At 42.0% G+C, this 16927-nt stretch overlaps 1 protein-coding gene across 2 annotated transcripts in view; it reads left to right on the plus strand.

Annotated features, from left to right (window-relative positions):
* Positions 1 to 16927, plus strand: part of CLCN1 (chloride voltage-gated channel 1) — a 57044-nt gene that overhangs the window by 23862 nt on the left and 16255 nt on the right. For both annotated transcript variants that reach the window (XM_088050943.1, XM_005524005.3), the window contains exons 2-9: positions 2571 to 2724; positions 3248 to 3379; positions 4832 to 4960; positions 5064 to 5197; positions 5988 to 6065; positions 9540 to 9618; positions 12344 to 12469; positions 15923 to 16007. In XM_088050943.1, coding sequence (XP_087907069.1) covers positions 2571 to 2724; positions 3248 to 3379; positions 4832 to 4960; positions 5064 to 5197; positions 5988 to 6065; positions 9540 to 9618; positions 12344 to 12469; positions 15923 to 16007 — 917 coding nt within the window. The remainder of the gene's footprint in view (positions 1 to 2570; positions 2725 to 3247; positions 3380 to 4831; positions 4961 to 5063; positions 5198 to 5987; positions 6066 to 9539; positions 9619 to 12343; positions 12470 to 15922; positions 16008 to 16927) is intronic.

Below are 16927 nucleotides of genomic sequence, written 5' to 3' on the forward strand. Positions count from 1 at the left end.
CAGCATTTAGCCAAGTAGGCATGATAATACGATTGCTGGTTCAACACTTAGGTGGTAACTGAGAACTTATAAAATTGTCTTCATTTTTTCTGTGCTCAGAAACCCTGTGTTCCTTGTGTTAGAGAGAGAGCAACAGAAGAAGGAACAGTCAGAGTCGTACTGTGTTATATTTTTAGTTTTACATCTTCTAGTGGAGTGGATATTTCTTGCCTAACCCAATTTTGCTGTAAGGTCATCCTCTGATTTCTGGATTCTTTCTCTGTCCTACAATCTTCTACCATTTTAGATACTTCCAGAATCCTGGAGAAGCAAAGCACATGTGTGAAGCATTCTTTAAATGTATTGAGACTACCTGGTTTGCCTGGACAGCAACTTCTTTTTTATGTCTGTGGACTAACTGCCTTTTTTTCCCCTACCCTGAGTGCACCATTTTACAGCCAGGCAGAAGCAGTGAACTAGGATACCATATGAGGACTTTCAACATTCATACTATTATACTGTCACGCTGTTCTATCTGGCAGATGGAAGATTCTAATTTGAATCTCATACTTGACATGGGTTTAAGCTGCATTTGACATAAACCCATCTCTCATGACCATTTAACAGCAATGAAACACTGGCTGAGGTGATGTGAAGATGCATTTGTCTAAAATCTGCTAGTATGTGGCATTTCTGACTGAAAGACACAGTAAAAGAAAAAAGGAGCCGTTTGCTAGGCAGGACTGCATTGTAGATCAAATACTTCAGCCTGATGTTTCGCTGTCCTGTCTGTTTTAAGGGGGTCAGAGCATGGCCATTATTCCCTGCAAAGAGTCTGCTTAATCTGCTTAGAATGTGTTGGTAATCATGTGGGTAATAATTGCATTAAATTTGTGTAGCTTCCAATACGGTGGTGAATGGAAGAGTACTTTCAGCTTTTCAGATGAAGGTGAGCCATCTTTAGAGCAGGATGATCTAAAAAAGTATAGATCTGGGTTCTGTGAAGAAAAAAAAATCCACTAGGATTTCCAAAGGGAGCTATGGCACATGGTTCAAGTGTCTCTTGAGGAATATGTGCAAACAAATAAAATACTTAGGACCTTTAGTCCTATTTGTTATGTTGAAATACTAATTGGTAGAGCACTGAAACAGGTGCTCAGAGAAGCTGGGTAATTCCTACTCCTGGAGATGTGTAGGAGTTGCCTGGATAAGGTCTTGAACAGCCTACTCTGGCTTACCTGGCTTTGGAGTTTGCAGGCTGTGGGCAGAGGCTTGGACTAGAAATCTCCAGAGGTGCCTTCCAGTGTAAATCTTCCTGTGAGTCTCTGTATCTATTTTATCTCAAGGGAACAGGAACATCTCTTTTGTTACTTTGAAAGGGGGAGGCAGGAACTGTCAAATAGAAATGTCTCCTAAGTGTGTGGTAGTGCTTTATCTCTGCCATACGTCCTGTCATTCTCCCGCTTAAGTGTCTGATTTTGCTGATGAAAACATGGCTCATTCTCCTCCTGCCACTCAGAAAATCTCAGAGAAGCAGATGTTGTGCTGGGGAGGGAGTAAAGGGGTCACTTTGTCGCAGGTGGGAAGCACATCAGGTGGTAACCTGGTCTGCAGTAAAGCCAAACCTGGTTCAGTGAAGGACATGCAAGGAGAAGAGGTTTATTCTCTGCTTCTCAAATGCACACCTTCCCCACCTATGCTCTGAAAGAGTGAGGTGGGATAGCTGCTCTGCAGGGAATCTGGTAAACAAACACAGGGCACAGGGTCAGGGTTCTTCCAACCTTCTTAAGATGTTGAGGAGACAGCAAAACTTCCCAGTTTACTGTAGACCCCTGTAAGAAACGTCCTTGGTAAGCACATGTAGCTGCTTGTGAATCGCATATAACCAACTGCACTTCAAGATTAGTATCTGAAGAAAAAGACTAGATTAAGCAATTAGGAATTTCAGAGGGATTGGAGATACAGGAGGACTTAAAATGCTGTTTTGGGTAAATAATGATTGGAGCAGCCTGTGATATTTTTGTGATGATGCTGCTTCTTTTCCTCCACGAGCACTATCAGTGGCTGTGCGCCCTGTTAAGCATTCCTTGGCAGCAGGAGGAACAGATGCAGGACATTCCTGCAGCCTGTTTCAGAGTGCAATGCCTCTCAAAATCTTCGGAGATGTTTTACAGTGCTGCTGGAAATCTATGAGACAGCCCTGAGGATTTGCGGCCTCATGTGAACTACTTTGACCTTCTTTTGTACCTCCAGAAAAATGTTTCTTAATGCTCAAATGCTGTCTCTTAATGTTCAATCTCTCAGCCATTTTTTCCCCAGGACATTAGAAAATAATGAATATTCTGTGATCATGTCTTGTACTCCCAAAAAGGAGGTGAAAAGGTTTTGGAGAGATTGGAAAGAGGAAACTAGAAAGAAAAAAAAACAAATAATAAATGAGCTGCATCTGTCTGAGAGTTTCTGTGTCTCCGTCTCTCTGCTTGGTACATTTGGGTCTATTGGTAGATCTGCCTTGTCATCCTTAATGCTGCTTGTGCAGGAGCATTTGCCTTACCTTTCCTTGTGATCCCTCTTGTTTTCTGCTCCTCTAGCTTTATGGCCGATACACAGACCAGATAACAGATAACATTTCAGACAAGGAAGCAGCAAAACTCCTGAAGAAACAGGCCCAAAGGAACCATGGAAGACCCCTGAAACGTGACAGTCAAGTACAGATCAAAGAAGAGCACTATTCCAAATGTCAAGGTAGGGACAATTCATGTTACATTACCCTCCTAGCAGACACTGGGGTAGGCCAGCAAGAGAGATGGGATTTAAGAAGTTGTGACTGGGGAGAAGCAAAGAGGGAAGGAAAAGGAGTCGAACTTCATTGGGCTGAAAAACCTTTTCTATATGAGCTTTCATCCTAGAAAGAGAAAAGATATGTTTGGAATAAAAAAACAGTCCCAAGTAAATATTTTTTTTCCACAACAGAGTTCTGTAATGGGAGGAAAAGAACCTCCTTGTATCAGACTTTAGCTGCTAGTGTACAAGATGGTAAATTCCATCCTGAGTGTCCTGTACACCCCCACCCCCCTTTTTTAAATGTCTTTTAAACTACATAAAATGTTACAGAACTGTGTGAGAAAGGGATGGGTATCAGTCCTTCAACACGAAGCCCATGATTCCTCCAAATAAATCCTTGTTTTAGTAAGCTCTCAGCACAGGAGAGACAGACAAGCTTCATCTATGTTCACTCAGTTTTTCTGGTTCACTCTTCCCTCCACAGACTGTGCTAAACGCATCCAGAAATATGTTACCAAGAAGCTTGGAGAGGACTGGATTTTCTTGGTTCTCTTGGGTCTGGTCATGGCGTTGGTGAGCTGGGGAGTGGATTATGCCAGTGCAAAGACCGTACAGGGTGGGTCCCATTCAGGTGTTGCAAAAAGCAGACAGTAAATGATAGGAATGTTTTACAAAACCCAGTGACCAGTGTTGCTCCTCCTTTAACATCAGTCCCATCCTCAACCCTCGCTCCTTGGGAAGTCTGAAGTTCTGGAAACATAGTAAAGGTTAGCTAGGGAGAGGTTCTTTAAATGGATGGCAGGGGGGAAATTTGGAAGTAAGTGGGCAGAAACAAGGAATATGTTTATGATGAGTCAAAGACAATTATTTTGAATCCCTTTTCTTTCTGCTGCCTTGAATATGCAGGAGCACAGGGATGTGTTGCTGTGGCCTTTCCTGTTATACTGCTTCCCTTTCTTCCCAGGAATATTAAGAACATGGGCAATGGGAGGGAAGGGATTCTTAGATGCCCTCCTGACACTGTTTCTGCTTTTTGCCTCATTTCTGTTCTTTCCATTTTTTACTTACACAGTGCCCTGAATTTTTCTACCGTCTGGGCCTATAGTGCCCTCTCTTTTTGCCATTTTCACAAAGATCTCCCCTTATATCCCTTCCCTGCATTTTTCCTGTGGTCTGCCTCCCTTTGCCAGCTACAAAGTCACAAGATCTTTCAGCCCCCATCTCAGTGTGGACACACACACACTGCCCACTGCCACGTCCTGCTAACTGCACTGTTCCTTGGCCCTTATCCTCTGTGTCCCAACCCTGAGTGGCACACACAGACACCAGCCTTTTTTCCTCTGGGCTGCTGCAATTCCTCAAAGCTCTCAGCACTCCTTCCAGCACAGTGTTCCTCCCTCCAGAGCTTCCCCATTTACCAGGTGACTGGTATAATCTGCTCTGGGGGTTCCTGTCCTTTATACTCCCTGCAGCTTTGGGGTTCTTTTTCCTTTTCCCCTGCCAAGTCTCAGCCTCTGCTGAGGCTGTGTGGGGAGCCAGCCCAGGCAGGGAAGTTGGAGTTGCAGAGGAGCTGCAGTCCAGTTTGGATTCTCAGCAGCTCATGTTGTTGTACCTGGCTGAGTACTACTGCTGTTTTACTAGCTGCTGGCACAGTTTCCATTCTGCTGCTCTCGAAGGGAAATCACAATCAGAGCTCTTAAACTAATCTTTTATGAAGGAATGATTGGTGGACCACTTTATTGTCCTTCAGAACCTACACAAGACCCTCACACTGCCAAATGAAGACACTGCACAGTGATTTGTCCTCACACCTGCATGTAATACACCTTTTTATGACACACTTGTACACAGGTACTAATAGTGTCCTCCATCCATTCCTGCAGAATGCCTTCTTTATTGAGAAACTCACACTCATAATGAGGCTTGTCTTAGAAAAGGAGCATTAGGGTACCATTTCTGAAGGAGATTTAGCATGGGCACATGTAGCTAGTGTATGATTCTCTGATGTCCTCCAGCCTGTTTGGAGCAGCAGTGGTTACTGACAAGTTCTCTGTTTGTGTGTCTACAGCCTACAAGTGGACATACAGAGCGCTGCACCCGAATGTCCCTCTGCAGTACGTGGTGTGGGTTGCCTTCCCACTCGGCCTTATTCTGTTTGCGGCCAGTTTCTGCCACTTCGTCTCTCCACAGGCTGTTGGTGAGGGCAGAAGGCATGGAAAGACCTGTTTCTGTCTGTCTCATTTTTCTTGTTCCATTTGCCAGTGGGTTTTGTTCATCCCCGGCTCTGCTGCTGTTTTCAGGGTCTGGGATCCCAGAGCTCAAGACCATTATGAGGGGAGTGGTCCTCAAGGAGTATCTCACTCTCAAAGCTTTTGTGGCCAAAGTTGTGGCCCTCACAGCTGGGCTTGGAAGTGGCATGCCTGTGGGGAAAGAGGTAAATATTGCTGATTCTGTGTGCAGTAGTGACCAGGGTCTGGAAGGTGGGAGTTGTCTGTGAAAGAAGAATCTATGAATGTTTTCTTTCACCACCATTTCCTCTTCTCAAAGCTCTGCTCTTTCCAGCAACACCTATCTTTCACTGGCCATTTTCCTTCCACTTTCAGAGACAGGATATAGGAAACATCAAAGAACTCAAGTCAGGCAGTCTTTGAGAGGGAAAAAAATTAAATGGAGATGGGAGAACAGAGGAAGATTGGAGGGTCTAGAGCACAAATCTTTTGAGGAGCGGCTGAGGGAAATGAGGTTGCTTTGTCTGGAGGGAAAGAGGCTCAGGGGAGACCTCCTCACTCTCTACAACTCCCTGACAGGAGGTTGTAGCCAGGTGGGAATCAGTCAGTTCTCCCAGGTAAACAGTGACAAGACAAGAGGAAATGGTTTCAAGTTGCACCAGGCAGGGTTTAGATTGGATATTAGGAAAAATTTCTTCAATGAGATGGTAGTCAGGCATTGAAACAGGCAAGTGGTGGAATCAATATCCCTGGAAGGGTTCAAATGGTGTTAAGGGTTCAAAAGGTGGTTACGGCACCTGGGGACATGGTTTAGTGGTGAACAGAGTGATGCCACATAAAAGGTTTGATTCAATGACCTCAGAGTCTTTTCCAACCTTAATGGCTCTATTACCGGCAGAGATGGCCAAAGAGAAGTTATGAGGCCTGCAGTAGCTAAATGGTTGTCAGTGAGCAGAGGGAAGCCCTCACTGATTTTCTCCCCCTCTTCTCTTGCAGGGTCCTTTTGTGCACATTGCCAGTATCTGTGCTGTGGTACTCAGCAAGTTCATGTCGATCTTCTGTGGGGTGTATGAGGTAAGGCACATATCTCTGCACACAGTTCTTCCACTGGCTGAGCTCCCAGGATAGTATGGGTAGGCCAGGGAACACGGAGGAAACACATAGATTGATGTTTACTGTACTGCTGTAGAGCAGTAAAACACAAGCTGAACAAAAGTATTGCAAGGCCAGACATACAGTCCAAATAGCTGTGCAGTACCACCAGTGTTACCCAGAAAATACACACAGACTGGTTAGGAGTATGTGTTTGACAAGTTTTCAATCTTGTGATTGATGCCTTTGCACTGTGATCATTGACTGTATAAAAAAGTAGCTGCAGACAAAGCTCAATTTGTCTTTAAGCCAAATTTATACAGCATTGCTAATTATAGACACTGACACCGTCTCTATGCTTTTGCTATCGCAGAACAGCCTCTGCGGGCTGATCGCTGTATTGACTGGTTGTATAAAAAAATCTGTTAACTGCACAAGTAGATAAATGTAGGAGCTCCTTTACATGCAGGCTCTTAGCAGAACATGAGTGTGCAATACAACTGGAGGTGCTGTTTGACTTGAGTAGATCCTGTCTGTGCACAAGGACCAGATGTCTCTGCTGGAGACCAGCTGCCAGTACTGAAGACTGCACTAAAGTGTGTAGAGCCTGCCATTTGTAATAGCAATGGCTGACTGTGCTGCTGGCTGTTGCTTATTTTCACTGTTCTGGGTCCTAACCCCGTGGCTTTGCTCCCTCTAACCCCAGCATGCCCGTCTCTGGCTGCACTCCCTGTTCCAGAATGCGCATCGGCAGCTCGACCTCCTGGTGCTGGCTTGCACAGTTGGAGTCGGATGTTGCTTCAAGGCTCCTCTTGGAGGCAAGTGTCTTCCTATACGTGACGTTTAATGTACAGTTCCTCTTGCTGTCAGACTTCCTGCTCTCATGAAATTTTCTCCACAGATCCCTCTCCGCTTCAGCAACATGAGTTATTTCTTTTCACGTGTAGCTGGTGGCAGTGAAAGGAAGGGAAAAGTTTAAGTCCTGATTTCTAATGATGCAGCTTGTTCAGTCCCTGCCAGCCATGAACACAGTACCAAGGGCTGTCCAGAAACTCAATAAAGATCAAATAGACAACAGAAGCAAAAAAAATATCTTGCAAGAGGCAACGGGCACAACTTGCAACGAGGGAAATTTTGACTCTGTTAAAGGAAATTATGTTCTTCTCTCCCAAGGGTGGTCCAGCACTGGCATAGGTGCTCAGAGTGTCCAGGGAATTTCCACCCTTGGAAATGTGCAAGACTCACCTGGGCAAGAACCTGATCTAGCTTTGGAATTAACAGAACTAACAGCTCTCTGAGCAGGGAAACAACTCCAGTGGTCCCTTCACAACTTTCCATGATCCCACTTGGAGGAAAAATTTGGAAATTTATGTCTCCCCCATGCATTTGTAGTAGTCTTCTGATTTATTGAATTTCTTTAAACAGAGGCATGTGATAACTTTTTCCTAAAGCATTGGAAATATATTCATAAATAATTTGTCTTTCCTTTCACTTCCCTCTCTCCCCATGTGCTTCTCTGAACCTCTTTGCAGGACCAGAAGTGCCCAGAAGCGTAAGGAGTTTTTAAATGCTTGGGATTTTTCTAAGTTGGCTTTAGTTCTTCCATGTACTACTTTAGTTTTAGTCTTCAAATGGATGAGTTAGCTGACAACTGCAACATGGTCTTGTATCAACAGTAATATTGATCTTTACTCTGGTTAGCTATTAAAAAAAAAAATAAAAAATCAAGGAAGGAACATAATTTGTCAGCTACAGATTAGAGGTTGTTCAGTTGATAACTTGAGAAAAGATGCCAGAAAGAAAATCAGGCTAAGCAAGAGAGAGACTGAGAACTGTGCATATGTGGGCAGTCTAGCAAGATGCAGACAGCCTGAGCTGAAGCCTGAGGCTTCAAGGCAAAATTTGTCAGTCTGCCAAAAGCCTTGAGAGAAAGCAGTTTCAGAACCAAGGATCAGACCACAGGTGGAACCATTGGAAGTATACAGAAGAATAATATCTGTGCTAATGGTAAAAAAATAAAGCAAAAACCCCCAACCAAACAAAAAAATTCTCTGTAGAAGTCTACGCTTCTTGTTTCTTTCTCCATACCTGGAATTAACATAGTCTTGGAGACTCCAGGATGCATCATACATAGATGAGTGGGAGATGCTAGAGAAGAAAACAAGGCTGAAGAGGGACTGATTTAATTGCTGCCTTTGGTAGCTAAAGTAGATGTCAGAAAAAATATCCAAAATCTTCGCAGAGGAGGACAGTGAAAGGACAAAGAGCCTACAGGCACAACTTGCAACAAGGGAAATTCCATCTATGCATGAAAACAATTTCTCCCTGGTCCCAAAGGTGGTTCAGGGTGGCACAGGTGTCAAGAGATGCTGGGGAATTGGTGCCCTTGAAGGTGTTCAGGGCTGCCCTAGCAGCCTGATCCTGAGCACCCTGATCCTATTACCTTTGATCTAACCTTGCAGTTAGCCCAGCTCTGAACAGAGAGACAGAGAAGCATTCAGAAACACAGGACTAAAACTTGCTGTGAGTCCCTGATAACACTCTAGTGTGGGAACAAACAGAAAGTTGTCATAGTTTCTGTAGCCCTAGTTCCTCTTTTGGACTTATGCCAAATTGCCTAATGTGATTTCCATTACCTGTAATGTAATGGAATGTAATCATGTAATCTTCAGCTGACCTTGGTCCAGGATATAACTTGCAGTTTCACTTCATATTGCCCTGGTGTGTAACTTCTTGGTGTTGTTGCAGGTAAATACCCCCCTGTGTATTAAGGAGGATGGATTTGAAAAGCCAGGTTAGCCCGTGACAAGCAAATGGTATCCAGTCTCTTAGAAAGACTTTCCCTTTTATACCTTCCAATTACATTTTTTATTATTATGAGCATTTTCTCCAGGACAGCACCATGCTTTTCTAGGTAATCTGTCACACACTCACCCACCCAGCATGGAAAAACCTTCAGCATCAGTCCAGACCCTGCTCTGGACATGCATGTGCCTTGTGCACACTGAGTCACAGGGTATGTTTTTTGAGGCATTCTGTGGGACATGTGCATCTTGAGATTCCCTGCCAAAGTAAAAGAGATGGAGCAAAACCTACTTATGCTCCTTCCACCCTCTGCAGGATTTTCCATGAGACATTTCTTCCACAGTGACAGAAATGTGTATGCTTCAAAGGAAACAAGATGCTGCCTTCTTCACATTTCTTGAATGTGTGATTCCAGGTACATGCCTGTCCTGTGCCAGGTGTTGCCATCATTATTTCATTATTATTATATGCCTTCATTATTTTGAAGCCATCCAGAAGGGAGAAGTAAGATAAACATAGCTATAACTCTTGGACTGGCAACAGAGCTGGGTGACACCATGCAGTCGTACCTGCCAATTTTGTTACTCACTCTCTGTTTTCTTTCCTTCTTTCTTCTGTTTGTCTGTCTCTCTTTGTCTCTTTCACCAGTAGCAGCCCTATTATTACACAGATGTCCTGACTGTGGGGTGTGCTGTGGGTGTTGGCTGCTGCTTTGGGACACCACTTGGAGGCAAGTGGCTGTTCTGTTTCCTTTTCTTCAGGTACCTAAATCCTCTCCTGCCTAGTCCTCTTCTCCTCTCCCCTCTCCTGCACCACATTTTTGATGTGACATTTTCTCTGGACAAAGACACTTACCTTTAGCGTTTTCAACCTCCCCAGCATCTCTTACCGTCTTTTTCCCACATGTTGTCCACTTTCTGGAGGTAGGAGGAGAAGGCTGTCTAGAGCAGTGGTCTCCAGACTGGGGTGTGTGTACCTCAGGGGATGCACAAGGTGATCCGTTGGGTGTGGGAAGCAAATAGCAGAATTTCCTTTTTTTAATATAAAAAAGTAAATAGATTAAACTTCACTGATATTAGGTATTTGGTGCCCTAATATGTCAGATGGCCACTTGTCTGATACAGTGCATGAGGTGTAGAGATGCTCCCAGCCTGGAGGGTTGGCTGTGGTGCCCTCAATCATTTACTCTCTTTCAGCATATTGCAACAAATTGCAATCGATGTGTGCCCACACCAGATTAAGTGGATTTATGGATTATATTATCTTGTGTTCACCAAACTAATCCTCACAAATTGGAAAAGTGGCTTTAAAGGGTTCCTGCAAATGGATTGAAGATAATACTAATAATGTGAGAATAGAGAAATGACAGGAAAGTGGCAGAACTGACATTTCCAATACAGGCCCTTACTCAGTCCCATTATGAGGTACAAACAATGGACAGCTAATCAGATCTGAGAGGAAGTCAGACAAAAAAAAAGATTAAAATTATCAAAGGTTATTTTAAATATGAATTTACTTCTGCTGTTGTTAACAATGAAGCTTACCCTACATGTGTATTGTGCTTTGAGAAGTTAACTAATGAGGGTATGAAGCCATCAGAATTAGCAAGACACTTAAGATCTAAGCATCCAGAACATGAAGACAAACCTCTACAATTGTTTCAGTGATGTTTCAAGCCTAGTGACATTCAATCCAATACTTGACAAAATTTCACTGAACCTAATGACAAATGTGTAGAGAAGCCTCCTTTGAGGTTTCTTGCTTCACAGCAGAAAGAGAAAATACCACATACCACAGGGGAAACACTTGTTCTTGCTGCCATAAAAGGTAGAAATGGCTGTGATAATACACAGAAAACAATAGAGCAGCAAAGTAGAATATGTGTCTTCATCAGTAAACACTGCTGGGAGATGCATAGCAGATATTGCTTAAGGTTTGAAGAAGCAAGAGTCTACAAATTACACAGTGGGAGAGGTTTCCTGTGCAGCTGGATTAGAGTGCAGATGTTTCTAAAATGCCTCAGATGATGGTATTTTCCAGATTCTGTTTCAATAGTGAAATGCAGGACGTCTTTCTGTGAGACACTGAAAGGAGTATTTACCACAGAAGCTGTATTCTCAACAGTAAATTACTTCCTTAATAAAAAATGTTTTATGGAAGAGCTCTGCAAGCATGAACAACTGGTGGAGCAGCGTAAGAGAAGAACTGGGGGGTAAGGTTACATAGACACCATTACACCTGGAATTCAGGCACTGCAGTGTTCACAGATGAGCTATTGCAGCAAAGAAATGGGAGCCAGACATGCACAAAGTGCTACAGGATGTTGTTGATGTGGTTCATTTCATAAAAACAAGACCCTGAAAGAGTAGAATCTTTACAATACTTCATAACGAGATGGGACATGACCACAAAAGTCCTACAGGCATTTGCTGGTTATCTGACAGCTACTTTAAAGAAGAATAGAATTTAAAGTCCAGTTGCTCCTTTTCCTTTTACAAAAAGACAAGTATTCTGAATTTGGTGATCTTTTCTGTGATGACAAGTGTCTGTCAGTAGATTGCTACCTAGCAGTTATTTTTGTAAAAGTAAACATATTTGATGTACTTCAAGGTGAAAGTGATGTTCTAACAGTGGGTGAGAAACTGCTTTTCAAAAGAAACTGTGGAGGTTTTGTGAATCTGTTGCCAAATACAATGTAAGTGTCTTAGCTACAAAAACTCTCATTATGTACTCAAAAAACTTGAAAAAAGAAATACCTACCTTTTAAAAAATCTTCAAGATTATGATTTTCAGTGGATTTTGAGCACACTTGTTAAAAATATAAAAATTCAACTTCTGATAATTTTGCAAGAACAACTGATTGACATCAGGGAGGATGAAAATTTACTATCCAAATTTTAACAAAAATCTTTGCATAGGTGATGCGTGGGATTGAAAAAATTAGTATCATGATTTAGCCAGCACAACCAATGATACATTTCTTGCATTTGGATCTATGTGTCTTTGTGAGATATTCTTCTCAGACCAAGTATCAAAATAATTGGACATAGAACCAGTCCTTTGAATCCCTGTGTCACGAAGCATAAAACTCAGATTTTAAAAAGTAAAGAGTATTACTATTTTAGTGAGAACAATTTTTTTGTTCCTTTAATAAATAAAACAGATTCTTTTTAAAAGTATATTTATTTCATCTTTATCTCATCCTTGTTTAATATCCATTTTTTTTGCATGTTGGATAGTGTACACAATGTTTAGATACAGTAGTACATGCGTATTATTTTTAAGTAAATACACATATGGGGGCAGGGTACATGCTCAGAAACCTTTTATTGGTTGGAGTGCATGAGCGAAAAAGTGTGGAGACCACTGCTCTAGAAAGCTATTTAGAATCCTCTCTCATGTTTCCAACGTGACACTTGTTACTTTAACTTTGCTCCCTTTCCAACTCTTTCCAGGGGTTCTTTTCAGCATTGAGGTCACCTCCACTTACTTTGCTGTGCGCAATTATTGGAGAGGCTTCTTTGCGGCTACCTTTAGCGCCTTCGTCTTCCGAGTCCTTGCCGTCTGGAACAAGGATGCAGGTAAGCTAAGAGCCACTCCTGCTCTCTTTGTACCAAAGTTGCTCTGTTAGTGCATTATTTTCCATCTTTCTCAAAACTGCGAGGTTTTTATGATGTTTGGGAGTTCTGCCACACCACGCGACTTCCAGCAGCACGGAGGGAAGGAGAAAGGGAAGTGTCTTGTCGTCCTGTCAGTTGTCTAGCTCAACCTATTCCTAGGAGAGCCAGGGTGTATCTAACTGATAAATGACAGAATATGAGTCCTCAGCAAGCAAAAGTCCCCCCTGAGGTGGGATTCTTTTGCCTCTACTCAGAACAGCAACCAGGCTGCAATCACAGAGATATCCCATCACAGAGGATGTATGTAATCCTTGCTGGAAAACTCATGGCCTGCTTTGGTCATCTCTTGACTAAAAACAGACAGGTGAGAAAATTGAGATGACTAAATGATTAGGAGAGTGCAGGATTGGTAGGATCTGACTGAAGGACCTGAAAAAATAAAGTGTCTCAAGTAACTGAAAAGCATGAGAGTGACATTTGTTGCAGACAGAAATTGCACAAGTCAAGCTTGTTCAGGAGAGCATCTCAGCAACTGCAGGAATAGAGTTTTGGAACAGAAGGCTGCCATTTCTATGTAAACTTCTTCCTTATAATGCCTTTATCTTTTATTCTTACAATTACATCTATTTTACTGAGCTCCATGTGGGCAGTTTACTTACTTAAAACTGATATAACATGTCTCTCTTGACTTCAGAGGGCTGGATTTTTTGGGGGGGGTTGAATATTCCCTGGAATATAGAAAATGACTACACTTTCTACTTGAATGTAGAAAGTGACTCAATCTTCCTTTGTGTAGCACTGCCTAAAAGTGAGGAGTATTTAATCATTGGGTCTATCACAAAAAATCCCAAAGCCCAAATCTTTCTGTTCTTTCCAGAAAAGAAATATAAGAAACTCAAAGACAGATAACAGGAGATAATTTCCTATCCTTCACTTTGTCTTTTCTGTCTCCTTTGTTGGTCTCTCAAATCACTAGAAATGACTAGAAATTAGTTTAAATTCAAATCACTAGAAATTAGCTTAATCCTGAAACATCTTGAATCCTATCCCTTCTTGAAAATCATCCAGACAGCTTTAATACCCATATTAATAGCTCCTTAAGTTCTTCTTCATTGGCTGTCTAGGTTAAAAAGTTCCATGATTCAACTGGCTAGGAAAAATCATTCATTTTCACAGTTCTGTATTTTCTTTGTGTCGTCAGTCTCCTTGTCCTTGTATTAAGGAACTAGGAACTTCTCTCTAGCTAAAGTCATTCATTATTTTATGATCTCTTATCATGTCTGCTCTAACTTGTCTTTCATGTCTTTTCTTGCTCATTTATTTCCCTTCAAAAATTACATACCCAGTCTTTTCAGTCTCTGTTCATGCAAGGTTTTTCTATTATGCCTGCTACCAGGAAGAAGCAGGTACGGAAGTGATCACATCAGAATGACAGATGCAAAAAAGTTGTGTAGCATCTCATGAAAATTATTTTATTTCTTAGACCCACAGAATCTTTGCTGGCTTCTTGATACTCTTGGCTGGCTTTACACTGTCACCTGTACTTTCCAAATAACATCTGGTTATTTGCCAACCACGCTGGTAGGCTGCTGCAGCTTGAGCCCCTCTTTGCCAGTCAAGGAAGGCTGGAATTCTGCAATTTTCAGCACTTCTGTTTTACCACGTCGCAGACTTTTCATCTTATTTGCCATAGGATTTTGTGCCTTGCTTTCCTCCTGCTCCTTCTGGTTCCTTCTACACATGTCTCAGTGTTCCCCTAAAGTTCAAATCTATTTTTAAGTAGACTTTCACATTAGCTACTTTCCCATTCCTTTTTACTTCTAACTTTGTAAGAATTGGGCAAATACTTGAAACTAGTACAGTTTGTAGCCAATGCAGAGAAAAGGGCTTAGACATTCAGTTTCAGGATGACTTAGTTGCTCAGGAAAGAGGATGTAGACAGGTGGGATGAGTCTCTTTGTGGAAATCTCTTTCTGTCCTGTGGGAGTAGAGGCGGAACCAAGAGAGACCCAGACTAAATGCTGTGACTGTTTCCCTTTCCTCTGGTCATTTTTGCCACCCTGTATCAAAACTCTTTGAAAATTAATTCAATGTACTTTTTAATGTTCTGCCATTTAGTGTCTTGGACTATCTGTTTCCTAAAACTGAATTGCGATGATCCCTTTTTTGGGCTGATCTAACAAAAACGAGGACACCCTGCTTTTCACCATCTTCCATCCCTGACTGCTCTTCTAATCCTCCCTGGTGCCATCTCTGTGTTTGCCGTTCCCCTCAATTCAACTCGCCTCCCCAGCAGAGGAGTGATCCAGGGAAAGAGCAGATAGGTTTTCTGGCAGGTTCTAATGAGGCAAAGGAACTCAGAGGAGGCTGTGATGTGTCAGAGCGGGCCCGACGGGAGAGGAGAACAATAGTGCAGCTGGGAGGGAGGGAACAGGGGGAAGAGACAGGGAGGAAGATCTTCTCAATTTGGATAGCAGAATGCAGTTTTAAGCTTAGCTATCTTAGGTAATGTAACCCACTGAGACCTCATTAAATTATTACCCTAAACCTAGTTCTGTCTGACCAAATAACAAGTATTTAATGCTTCCTGCTATTATCATATGCTAGATTTTCACTGCTTCTTTTATCTCCTCATTGAACAGATAATCCCTTCATCCAGGGCAAATTGGGATTTATATCCATCCTCATTCAGCTGAACTTCCACTCTGTATTAAATTCCTAATTTATCCTTCACCTTCTGTATGTTGGCATACAGATGTTTACTGTTTCCACACAATAACACACCTCCAGACAAAAGCAGCTCAAGTTTCAACATTTCATTGAGCAGCACTACCAGGAGGGGTGAGCTGGAGAAGATGGGGGTTAGCTGATCTTTTCCATCTCTGATTCCAAAGCCTGTTTTGGTACCCATCGAACATTTTGAAGGTGTAACTTCAGTGAGGATCTGAGTTTTGTTTCTGGAAGGCAATCCAGAAGTGACGCAGCTTCTTCAGATATGCAGGCACTGCCTGCCTCAGCAAACAGACCTCTCGGTCAGTAAGGATACCAGGAAGAGCTTTTTTTTATAGTTAATGGGTGGTAGAAGACAAGAAAGAAAAGAAAAGAAAAGAAAACCCTTTAAATAATCAGGAATTGTAGCTAAAAATAATGCATACATTCTCTGAAAGCAAACCTAGACCATCTAGATTGCTAGGGTTGCAAGTGCTCAAAAATAGAACCTACTAAATCAGAGCTGTCTGCCAATCTGCAATAATGTATATAATAAATGTAAACATATAAATACAGAAATATATAAATGTCAAACTACACAGGAGCATGTATTAACCAGCTTCCTTGTCCCTATCCCTAGCTTTTATTGCATCTAATTTCTCACCTCACTATTTTCTTTCCTCCTCTACCTTTTGTCTCTCACAGTTACCATCACAGCCCTGTTCAGAACAAACTTCCGTATGGATTTCCCCTTTGATCTGCAAGAGCTGCCAGCATTTGCTATAATAGGGTAAGTTCCCAGGAAACTGATACCTTGCTCTACAAAGGTTATAACGTGATCTGTGTTAGGAATTCTTCTGCCAAAAAGTTACATACATCACTTTTAGTCACTTTGGTTGTTGCAAAAAAGGCTTCTATTTGCTGGAATTCTTCCTTCGAAATGGTGCCCACGTATCACAATGGCTAAGGAAAGAAATATGGGTATTATTAAGGTGTTTGTTACCTCCTTTCCATATATCTTTTTCAGAAATTAAGCTTGGAGTTACTTGGTCAAAGCTCTGGGAATAGATTTACTGAATGGCCCTTTAACTGTTTTGACATTGTCCCCAAATTAACTGATCTAGCAAGTATGGCCTTTTCACATGACAAAGATGGAACAAAAGGTTTAACCTGAATTTTCCTTTTCAAAAGCTCAGAATGATTATCCTTTTTTGAGAGAGGTTGGTGTACTCAACATGGTGAGAAGGGTAACCAACCATAATTGGATTCAGTGAGAATAATAGTTAACTTGGAGGAAATGAAAGAATGAACTTGAGAAAAATGAAAATTGGGAAATACTAGAGAAAAGATGAGTTTGGAATTACTGTGGGGAAACATCTCTGGTTAGAGCTTGAGGGAGTCTCCAGGGAAATCACGGCAGAGCAGTAACAAAAGGAATACACTGTAGGAACACCAGTGCTGGTGTTGTGAATATACTCTGTTGCAAGATCTCCATACAAGACCAGAAATATATTTGAGGGTTTCCAGCCTATTTCAGTTGGCTGCCTTCCTACTAATTTACTTGAATATGAAATCAAGTGGGGCCTTTTAAGACCTCAGATATATTGAAAAATCTGTGAATACTTTTTGCTAGTAACAAGTATTCACTTTGTTCTTCCCCTTAAACAAACTTGCCTAATGAACTTGGAGGAATCTATTGGTTTAGATTGG

Source organism: Pseudopodoces humilis, chromosome 2 (assembly GCF_049639895.1).
Source record: "Pseudopodoces humilis isolate 2021_Gansu_Grassland_sample_001 chromosome 2, ASM4963989v1, whole genome shotgun sequence".
NCBI lineage: Eukaryota > Metazoa > Chordata > Aves > Passeriformes > Paridae > Pseudopodoces > Pseudopodoces humilis.